General features: G+C 41.7%; 1 protein-coding gene across 1 annotated transcript in view; it reads left to right on the top strand.

The window, feature by feature from the left end:
- The first annotated feature begins 717 nt into the window (after positions 1–717).
- FBLN5 (fibulin 5) overlaps positions 718–11,613 on the top strand; it is a 48,726-nt gene continuing 37,830 nt past the window's right edge. Inside the window, exons 1-4 of the mRNA XM_027673593.1 lie at positions 718–1,160; positions 3,300–3,354; positions 5,761–5,812; positions 6,962–7,204. Of these exons, the coding sequence (XP_027529394.1) occupies positions 1,144–1,160; positions 3,300–3,354; positions 5,761–5,812; positions 6,962–7,204 (367 nt within the window). The 5' untranslated portion in view covers positions 718–1,143. The remainder of the gene's footprint in view (positions 1,161–3,299; positions 3,355–5,760; positions 5,813–6,961; positions 7,205–11,613) is intronic.

Here is an 11,613-nt window from a genome sequence, read left to right as displayed (position 1 = left end):
TTAATCTGTTACAGCGAGATGTATGATAATAGTTTCAGGTTTCTTAGAAATAAGGGGTTTTCTCAAATGGCAGACTCAAAAGAAAGTCAAAGTAGTTGTTTAATTTCCATGTCTGTATTTAATTTCAGTGTTCATCTTTGGATCTAGCATAATCTTTGCAGCATCTGATTGCTTACCTCTCACATCCCATAAATGTTCTGCTTGACCTACTAAAGCTCTGCCTGTGGCAAAGTTGCAAAACACCTGAAAAAGTACTTTATTTCCTTCTTCTTCAATCATAACTGGAGATCTGCAAGTTATGCTTTTCCTGAGAAATATTTTATATCATAAACTGCTCCCTTAAGCATGGGGTCAGTTTAAAAAGGGCCAGTGTTTGCAGACAAGCCATTTGTTTTCCTTTGAACGTTTAATTTGTTTATTCCTGTTTTCAAATAATCCCCAAGCAATATAGTTCCTGTAGCTGTGATCATCATGAATTCGAGTTATTCACCTCCCAGAGGGTCAGACCTTTCATCAGTATGCCATTGGCACAGAGCAGCGAGTGTTGCATATTCATTGTCCAGGACACCGGCTAGAGGGCCTCCAAAAAGCCTGACTTTTTTTTTGTTCTCAGAGCAAGGAAAACAATCCCTTCCCTTCTCCAGTCCCTTGATAAGGGTTTCTGTCCAATAATGGTGCTCTCTGCTCTGAGGCACATTTAACTGTGAAGTTTGCAGTGGGAGAGGCTTTCCTTCAAGCTGTTAGTGTTTTATCCTGGCAGGCTCCTCGAGGTTGTTGTGAGGAGTCTAGCCAGTTGGTGAGCTTTGTAATCTAAACCAGCTGTCCCAGGCTGAGGCCCCCATTTGCATTGTTTAACATACTTAGAAAATGAAGTGTTCATTTTTAACATTCCTCCTCCAATTGGTTTAATGCTGAATTACAGAAGAGAACTAAGCAAAACCAGGTGCTTTCTCTGTATTCTCTCCAGTGTCTGAGGAGGTACAGACGGCTCCCGATCCTCTCCATTACTTGCCATTTCATTCTTTGGACTATAAATGACAGAGGAACTGAAGTGCTAGCAAAGGGTAATGTTTGGAAAAACTTTCTAGTTATTCATCAGCACAGACTCTGGGTTTTTTCCACCTTTCCCCAACGGTTTTGGACATGCAAGGATTAAGAAGGTAAGTGGTATGCATGAAACTTCTTTACTTACTGACGGGAAACCTACTTGTGGAAAATAGCTGTGGCAGGGATTCGGTATGCCAATCCACTTGCTAAAGCCATTTGCAAGGAGACGGGATCTCAGTGGTCAGAGGTGGGGAAAGACGATCTGCCTGTTACTAAAGCTGTGCTGTCTCTGATGAGTTCCTTCTTGATCTGTGCTTACACTCTGCGCATCCGCGGGAGTGCTGAACTGCGACAGCAAATGATCCCACTGGCTACAGTGATTGATTTAAGCTAATTAGTTACTATTGCAGAAGTTTAAAATAGTTTAAAATATTTTGCCTGCTGGGCAAGCTACTGTGACCAGCTGCATATAGTGTTGAGAGGTCGTGCTGCATGTCTGCTAATAATTCTTGAGGGGATTTGAGATCTAAATTAACAAGCAAATTGAGATGATGGTTGCAGACAGAACAAGAGGCAGTAAGGTCATCCCCCCACACCAAGACGAAACTATGTGTCACCTTGTAATAGCAGAAACTAAAGACTATCTAAAAACATTTGAGTTTTGTCTGCCGAGTTTTATAGGGGATTTTTTTAGTGTGCACTGTCCTGCAGCAATGTGCAGCATAGCTCAGTTGCTAGGTGTGTCAGCCTTCAGCTGCAACCTGTTGTACTCCAACCCAGTGCTGTTCTGCTATATGCAAAGTGAGTATTCATTCCTTGTAGCACTGCACACTGTAAGATCTCTTCAAAAAATTTGAGGAATCAATAAATTAAGTGCAAGCTTAAATGGATGACATTGTAGTTTGAATGCTTTGCATCAGACTCTAAGGGAAACTCTGCAGAATTTGCCTTTCCTTGTCACTCAAAGCTGCCAACAAGCGCAATTTGTCTTCACAGCACTATGAAAAACCGTTTTAGGGTTTATGTTTACTTTTCAGAGCTTGTCCCCATCTTCTCATTTAAAACAAATTTGTTCTAATGTGTCAGTCATTGTTTGTGTGTGGTTTCATCTGATGCATTTGTAGGTCTTGCTCAACACTCAGTTTGCATTGGAAATCAGAGGCAGCTCTAAGAGAGAAAGTTGGCAGCTCACTTAGGTAGTAGAACTAAAGCCACCTAAAATATCCCCTGCTTCCTGTACTGGTTTTGTGGGAATATATTGTATACAATTGCCATTCAGAACTACAGTCCAAGATAAGCAAGGTGTGGGTCTAATATTATTGAGAAGTTTTATATAAGGCAGCAGGAAAACACTGAAATCCATAGTACTTAGAAAAAAATAACTTCTGACTGTCACTTCATGTTTTTCTGTCTGTTAATAAATACTTGGAGGTGGAAGGTTACTTGACCAGAATTTTTATGCTCCAGGTAAGGAACTCCAGGTAAGGAGCTCCAAAAATAACTGTAGAACTCTGTTAGCAAGGGATCCTTTTCTTTTAGTTGTGGTGGAGAGACCCAGTAGGTCCCACTAGATGCGCAGATGATATAGCTGGGGAAGGGTCCATTGAAGATAACAGCTTCTAGTAGCTGGTGATCTGGCACAGTGTGTCTACTTCCAGAGCAAGGTATTCTCAAGACGGAGTAAAGGGACAGGATCTGGTCCCACAAAAATGGGTTAATCTCAGATACAGTCTCCTGGGGCCGGAATGCGGTTTAGCGGTTACAGCAACTGGCTTGGATTCAGGACCTCCTGCATGACATGTCTGCAGCCCTTCCAACGCCCCACTCTGGGAGCTTAGGCAGGGCCTGTGCTCTGGTTTACCCATCTGTGAAATGTGCACAATGTGCAGGAAAAAAATCCATATTCCCAAAAGAAAGGTGTCAGAGAGGGGCAAAAATGCTTTATTCAATATTGCACACTTCATTCATTTAACAGCTGCTGCATGGGGTGTCATAAAAATTAGATTAGTCCATAGACATATATAGTCAGATTCCAATCCCAGTTGCATAAAACTATAGTAAAATTAGTTACTCTGAGATCTGAATCTGGCCCACTGTTGTATTACTCCTTCTCCAGAGGCCAAAATTAATGTTAGCAGACTGTGTAATACACTGAAGTGTCAGTAGAAATGAATTTGTCCATGTGTATTTAATTCTATGTAATAAGCCTGGATATCAGAAGGTTTTCAGCTTATTTTCTATGTACATTACAGGATACTGACTGCTTTCACACTGGCTGTCTGCCTTTCAAGCCCTGGAAAAGCACAGGTGAGAGGTGCACGCAGAGATGTATGTACTGTTTTGCACTGAAGCACTATATGGCATGAAACTTCACTGGCTAGCAGGTGGATAGGAAGCTCTGTGGTCTGGGGTTTACATGAAAAGGAAGTTGTGTGGTCTAAAGGTTTAGAGGGGAGAACTTGGAGCCAGCGGGATTATGGACTTGCACATGGATTGAGCTTATTGACTCATCCTTGCTAGCTCAGCAAAATATCCCTGTAGAAACCTGGACCTCACTGAAAACCTATTCTGCCTCTAGACTGAACAGCCACAGGAAATAAGAAAAGCTATCCCACGAGAGCAGGGACCACTCAGTTCTGTTGTGGGAAACATCCACACTTGGAAAATTCATTCATATAAATAGGCATTTTCTGTGTATAGTGGGATCTTGTCTTAAGACTGTTTTATTTTAGACTGTGGTACTGAATGACTGTATCCTATTTTTTGTTTTCCTTTATGCCTTAAACCATTTCTGTTCAAGAGGCAGGACTTTTGAGGGTGGATGGAAGTAAAGCAGTCCAGTTCTTGAAATAACAGAAGCATTAGTTCTTTGTGGGCTTGGGCTCTGTGTGGGCTTTAAATTAGGAAAAACAGTTCCCAAAGGCACATTAAGTTTGGATTTCTAGTTGATAATCCAGATATACTCAGTGTCCAGAGCTGTATTTCTAAATATCTTTGCCAAAAGTCTCTGAAATGTAGTTGTTTTTGTTCTATTACATTGAAAATTTCCTGCACATGGCATGCTTATTGATATTTTTGTGAACATTGGATCTGTATGGGAAATGCTTTTCATACCCCTGGGGAATTTTTGAGATATCTTTAAGGGTTTGTTTTTATAATTTAAAAAATATTGTTTTCATTGCAATTTTTATAAAAACATCTTGTAATATAAATTGATTTTTGAAGTCCAAGCAAAAAGCAACTTGAAACTGAAATGACAGCAATGTGTTCTTTCTGAAGATATTAAAACTGGTAATTTCAACAATATTGGAATCTTTTCTAGAATAAAGTTCTAGAAAATTGTTGAAACCAGTTCTACAGTAGTTTTGGTGCTTCATTTATTGTCCAAAAGAAAATAATTTTGTTAAAAACTGTATCAACTTTTCCAGCTAACCTAGGTGTAGTGTATGTGCCACAGCGCAAAAAGGAGAACAAAAGAGTAGGTACATTCTTTAAAATGGGTGATTATACATTCTCCCATGAGAATATCTTGGCTTTCCACAACATGATACCAAAACATCTTGGAATGCCAAAATAAATGAAAGCAGAATTCCTTCATACTTGTTTGACACTTCTAGCAGTGGCTTTGTGTATTCACATATGCAAGTGGTGGGTGCAGTCCAAACAGTGCCATGTGTTTCACGTCATGTCCCGTCCCTAATGATCCAATTCCACTGACTCACACCTCTAACCCCTTGTCTCCCATCTAGAACTTACTACTTTTCCTTTCATGAACTGCGTACTTTACTCTTCCACTGATTTCTTCCATAACGTCCAAAACTAAGTGTCTTTATCATTCAGAAACAAAAGAATCTTGAACACACTCCATCCCTCTGCCCTCTGATTACTTCAGTGGTTCCTGGGTTTTGGATATCTCTTGCTTACATTTCTTAGTGCAACCTATTTACTGGCAGGATCCTTTGCTTGGCCTCTTGCTAAATAGCTAGAGGCCCATTCAAAATTTAGGGAGAGCAGGGAACCATTTTAATGGGGTTTGAGACAACCATCACCAGGACTCTCATTGGTTTAGAAATGCTGAGGGTCACAGAGGAGATGCTGAAGACTCAAGGCTGCAGCCCTGATAAAGACCAGCACCACAGAATAGGAAGGAACAAGGCTTTCAGTAACCTTGCATACCTGGAACATGTGTCATCTAAAGATTTATACTCTAAAAATTAGAAGGTTTGGTGTAAAGGAAAAGACTTATTTTTATTAAGCTTGTTATGTTTTAACTGTGATCCCATATCAGTCAATGGCTAATGTGCTGTGTGCTGAATGGGCTGTCTGGGGAGTTTTAAAGCCTGTTAGAGAGGTAGCAAGTACCTTTTAGCTGAAACCCCCTATTCTGGCAGAAACATGAGCCCAAACTAGAAGACTGTAACTTCTATGTTAACAACTGGTATGGAGCCCATAACACCTTGCACATTGGGGACCCCAGGAAGAGGAACAGCCTGACACTGTCACCACCTGAGAGAACCCCCTCCTGAGCTAAGGGGCTGGCACATGTGCTGAGGCCTCAGGTTCATGCCTTGCTGACTGTCCTTTGGGGAAGTGATTTTTGATGTACTGTATAGTGCTGAACAATTGTACTGATCATAATAATCCAGATGAGCATTTGACTCTGTAACCCTCTCATTTCACAGTCACTGAGTGTCCTTCTTTCTCTCATTTTAGCAACAATGCACTAATGGGTTTGACCTGGACCGTGCCTCTGGGCAATGCATAGGTAGGACTTTAATTAAATCAATACATTTAAATTTGGGTTCAGAAGTCCTGAATTTATTGAGTTAAAATTGTGGTGCTCTTCATGTGTTTTGTTAAAAAGTTCTTGCTCTGTGTGTTTGTATATTTGTATATATAAAAATATGTATATATATAAATATGTGTCTTTACATAGCACAAGTATATACTGATCTTTGACATTGTTGAGATACTAACAGGCTGTCAGTGCTACTCAAATAGCAATGATGCATTTTGATAGGAGCTCAGTCTAGTTGCCAAAGGACAAGGATTGTTCACCCTCCTTCTCTTTCTCTTTCAAACTCAGGACTTACTGTCTTTGTTGGCAGTTTCCACCTGCAGGCTTGGATAAAGTCTTCTACTGCTCAGCATTGACATTCCAAGTAAATTGAGTTGAGGCAGCATAGGGAAACCAAACCCACACATTGTCCAATAGCATCTTTTTATCAATGGCGTTCAGTCTCTAGGGCACCTTCTTCTACGTGCACTAAAGTCACTCGAACACAAAGGGGAAATCCCACAGCAGACTGCTTGCCCTGTCATAACCTATTGCTTCTGTGCCCAGAGAACCAGATGGATGCTGTTTGACTAAACCAGTTGTATCTTTCTAAATTTGATTTGGCAACAATCTCAATCAAAGCAAGAAAGAGGCCTGAACTGCATCCCCAGATCTGAACATCCCTAACTTTTTCTGTGGGAAGGAGCTTTAAAGTTCCAAATCAGGATCCAAGTTTCACAGCTGGGCAAACCAAACCACCAGTGTTTGAAATCCTGATCTGCATGTTGTGGTTTGGACAGACCCTCTAGCAGGAACAGGCAGTAGCATGCTGCAGCCATGTGTAAATCAATATTTAAAGCAAACTGCTATGGAATAGCAAAGCAGGCTTTCTCCTCTTCCTTTATCCTCTAATAGTGAAGTAAAATCAGTAGATCACAGGATATATTGAATATATGGGATGTTTCCTGTTTTAGTATAATGTAACTTCAAAGTGAGACTCCACCAAGGAAGGATTAGCTTTTTTGATAGAGAATATAAATTTTTTTCACAAGGTTTTGAGAAAAATATGTTAACTTTTTTTTTTATAGGTTCCATTAAAGAGCAATCACTCTTTTAACTTTTGCAATTTAATTCCAGATGTTGATGAATGTCGGACTATTCCTGAGGCCTGCAGAGGAGATATGGTGTGTGTCAACCAGAACGGTGGCTATTTATGCGTACCCCGAACAAACCCAGTGTATCGATCACCATATCTGAATCCTTATTCAAATATTTATCCACCGCCCCCAGCACCAGGCCCTGTTCCGAACTACCCCACTGTTACAAGACCTCTGATTTGTCGATTTGGTTTCCAGTTGGATGAAAACAATCAGTGTGCTGGTAAGCAGTAGAAATCTTTATTACATATTTTCATTTATACTAAAGCTTGTCTGACATTGCAGAAGCAATTGTCCTGCAGTTGTCCTTTAGTTATTGCAGCAGTCAAGCTCAGTATTTTGAAGTACAGCTAAATTTTTTTTAAAGGATATGAGCTGTATGTTTCATATGGTCATCATTCAATGTAAGTTAAAATATTATTTAGTCCCAATTTTTAATCAGGACAGCCACTTTCATGAGAGAAGTAATGTTTTTATGAGATAAACAACTATCCAATGGCAGGTGATTTGTCAGTGCATCAAAGGCATCACAGAATATGCTGAGTTGGAAAGGACCCACAAGGATCATTGAGTCCAGCCCTTAGCCCTGCACAGGACCATCTCCAAGAGTCACACCATGTGCCTGAGAGTATCATCCAAATGCTTCTTTAACAGGCTTGATGCTGTGACCACTGCCCTGGGGAGCCTGTTCCAGTGCCCAACCACCCTCTGGGTGAAGAACCTCTTTCTAATATCCAACCTAAATCTCCCCTGACACAACTTCAGGCCATTCCCTCAGTCCTGTCACTGGTCAGCACAGAGAAGAGATCAGTGCCTGCCCCTCCTCTTCCCCTCATGAGGAAATTGTAACTGCAATGAGGTCTCTCCTCAGTCTCCTCTTCTCCAAGCTGAACAGACCAAGTGGCCTCAGCCACTCCTCACATGACTTCCCCTCAAGGCCCTTCACCATCTTCGTTGCCCTCCTTTGGACACTCTCCAATAGCTTAATATCTTTCTTATATTGTGGTGCCCAAAACTGCCCCAATATTCAAGGTGAGGCTGCCCCAATGCAGAGCAGAGCGGGACAATCCCCTCCCTTGACCGGCTGGTGATGCTGTGCCTGATGCCCCCCCGGACACAGTTGGCCCTCCTGGCTGCCAGGGCACTGCTGACTCATATTCAATTTGCCACTGACCAGGACCCCTAGGTCCCTTTCCATGACACTGCTTTCCAGCATCTCATTCCCCGGTCTGTACGAACACCCAGGGTTGCCCAATTCCAGGTGCAGAATCTGGCAGTTCCCCTTGTTGAACTTCAAGTGTTTGGTGATTGCCCAGTCCTGTAATTTGTCAAGGTCTCTCTCCAGGCCCTCCCTGCCTTTGAGGAAGTCAACAGGTTCTCCAAGTTTTGAGTCATCTGCAAACTCGCTGAGTGTCCCTTCCAGTCCTGCATCCAAGTCATTTATGAAGATGTTGAAGAGTGCAGGGCCCAAGATGGAGCCCTGCAGAGCCCCACTAGTGACAGATCGCCAGTCTGATGTTTCCCTATTCACTATTACCTGTGCTTGACCTGTGAGCCAATTGCACACCAACCACATGGTGTGGTTATCCAGCTGTGGGCCAGACATTTTGTCCAGGATACTGTGAGATACATATCAAAAGGTTTACTGAAATCCAAAAAGATTACATCAGCTGGCTTCCCCTGATCAGCTAGGTAGACTACATTGTCACAGAAGGAAATCAGTTTTGATAAGCAGGACTTTCCCCTCATGAAGCCCTGCTGGCTGTAACCAGTGACAGCATTGTCTTTCAGGTGTTTTTCAATGCCTCCCAGAATAATCTTCTCCATAACTACCAGGCACTGAAGTGAGACTGACAGGCCTGTAGTTTCCAGGGTCCAACCTTCTTGCCCTTCTTGAAAATCAGGACAACATTCGCCAGCTTCCAGTCAACTGGGACCTCCCTGAATTTGAGAGAGGGTTTGTGATGACATCGGCCAGCTCTTTGAGAATTCTTGGATGAATCCCATCAGGCCTCATAGATTTGTAGGGATCCAACTTGAGCAGCAGATCCTGCACAATTTCAGGGTCAACTGGAAGCTGATCATTCTTGCAGTCAGTCCGTGAGAGAGAAGATGGTTCTCCATTTGAAGGGTTAGGTGGAGCCTGAGGAAATCTTGATTCAGCTCTTGATGTGAGCCGGTCTCTGACAAGAAAAAAAAACCAAAATAAAGAAGCTATGAGCTTTCAATAAAGGATTTTTCCTGTCTTTAGACTAAGGAACTGCATTTAATTCAGAACTGCTGCAGAAAAACTCAAAAGCTAAAACTGACTTGTCTTTTGGGCCTATTCTGCCCTATTGTCTGAATTTTCTGGCAGGACTTGGTTGCAGATTCTATACTTTCTTTGTTTCCTTAATGAGGAGACCACAAGAGCTTCACAGGAGCTTAGAGAATCTAGATGTAAATTTTTCTCTATTTGAATCATTGTCCTCATTATGTTCCAAGGTGGGAAAACCATATTTTCTAACCAGCACTCATAGTAATACTGGCTGAAAAATTTAAAAATCAAAACAAAAACAAACAAAAAACCAAACCTCTGTTTTTTTAATGAGGAATTTTTAAATCCTGGGATAACTGAAGAGTTTGCTGTAAAAATAGCATTTTTACCACCTAGTCCTTTGAAAATTGCCTCTAGTCCTTTTCATCTTAGCAAATTGATCAACCTCACTTATTTTATCCACTGATTTGTAGATTTCCAGGAGTGTTTTCAAAGTGTTTTGCTCACTTTGCTGTAGATCAATCAGAAAATGGGGCTGGTAGTGGAAAAGTGATGAAATGAAAGTGGAAATAAAATCCCTGAATTATACTGTGTCTGGCCTGTTCCATGCAAACTATACTAAGCAAGACAGGTGGATGTAGGAAATTTTTCAGTGAGCATCCCAGCCTGAAAAGGGCACACATGTCCCTATCCATGCTGGCAGAAATGTGAGGACTAATATTTTCTTCAGTCAGGGCTGTTCACTTCTGTCCCTTTAACTTTCAAATATTTGGGATTTAATTGTGAGAAAAGTTTGGTGATGAGAAACATTAACAAGAATGGTTGGGAAAGGACAGGCTGCCATTTGAGTACCACAGCAAGCTGGGAGAAGAGTTTGAAAGTCTACATCAGTTTTGAATTTCGGCAGATGATGTATCATGTTTGTGTTGAAGGAAGAAAAACAAAACTTAAAGAAAACAAGACCTGTCAGGGGTCTCTTCTGGGGTTAGATTTCATTTTTCATTTAGTGAAATTCTCTGGAGACATTCACTGTCTTGATGCAGTATTTATTTTTGTATCTGTGTGCCTTTTGTGTCTGTGTGCCCTGGGATGGAAAGTGTGGTCACCAAAAAATTGATTCAAGTCCATGTCTCACTGTGGTGGTGGTGATAGAAAGGCCTTATCCCCTGTTTCCAGGACTCCTGGTGCAGTTAACAGGGTCATGTGCAGTTTCATGCTTGAAGGCCTTGGAGACAAGACACCAGGGAACCTTGACAGGGTCCTCAGGAGCAACCAGAATTTTACCCGAGTCATTCAAGAAAGTCTGAATCAAGGGAATCATGGCTCCATTTTATTATGAGCTCATTACAAGCATTTCTCATGTTATTGGTATTTCAGTTGCTCTGTGCCTACCTGCTTGTCAGCATTCAGCATGCTCTTAGGACACAAAGCACTTCAAGGGCTAATTTTGTGGGGGAATGGTTGAAAAGAGAGAACTATAAGTTATTTTGCCTAGTATCTGATCCACTATGTAACTTACAGGTTTGTTGTGTTGGTGTTCAGGCACCACCTTCCAGCACCTTCTTTCCACATAAAATTAGTTGTAGGTATTTCCATTAGAGATTATTAGACTTCCTGCTATTGACTGCAGGGGAACCAGAGTTATTCTCTCGCCAGTGTTTCTGAGCAATCTCCAGTTTTTAACAGAGTACACATTTCTGTCTGGTCAGATATGGGGTTACGTCTGGGCCACATTTTCTATTGCTAGGCCAACAGAAATCTTTACTTTCCCTTTAAACTTCAGTAAAAACAGCTTATTAAACACAGGAAACTTCTCTGGGAGATGAGGAGATTTGCAGCCTCGGCTTTGAAGCACTGAGCTTGTTCAAGAGACTTCCAAAGAGAAACAGGACAAAAATTTGATCTGCAAGCTGTCTGAGATTTAACAAGTACTTTTTTTTTTTTCCCTACCTCCTCACAAAATATAAGGAAGCTGCGACAGGGTCGCTTTGTCCCAGTCTGGCACCTGGCCTGCCTGCCAAGGCCTCACATCCCATGGCTCTTAGGGGAATATGCGCTCCTGGTTGTTCACATTACATTCTCCTTGTTGGGATGATATGTTTCAACTCAGAAAAAAAAGAAATATAATCCATTATTCTCCTTTTCAAGCTTTTTTTGGCCTCATCTTTTCTGGCTTGAATGGTCATAGGCAGGAGTTAGGTGTCCACGATCCTTCCCTATCCTGGTCACCACTCAGTTTTACCAAGACTCTCTCATCTCCAGATCTCATCCTTTTTGGCCTTTTCTGACCCAGGTGCCTCTCAAAGACACCTGTCAGTGACTTTGCCCACTCCAGTGTTCTCTGTGTGCTGCAGAAGTAGCTGTAGGCATTTGTG

Source organism: Neopelma chrysocephalum, unplaced genomic scaffold, assembly GCF_003984885.1.
Source record: "Neopelma chrysocephalum unplaced genomic scaffold, ASM398488v2 Primary Assembly neopelma1_24, whole genome shotgun sequence".
Taxonomy (NCBI): Eukaryota; Metazoa; Chordata; class Aves; order Passeriformes; family Pipridae; genus Neopelma; species Neopelma chrysocephalum.
The sequence above is the reverse complement of the archived record's forward strand: the minus strand, read 5'-3'. Positions and strand labels throughout refer to the sequence as shown.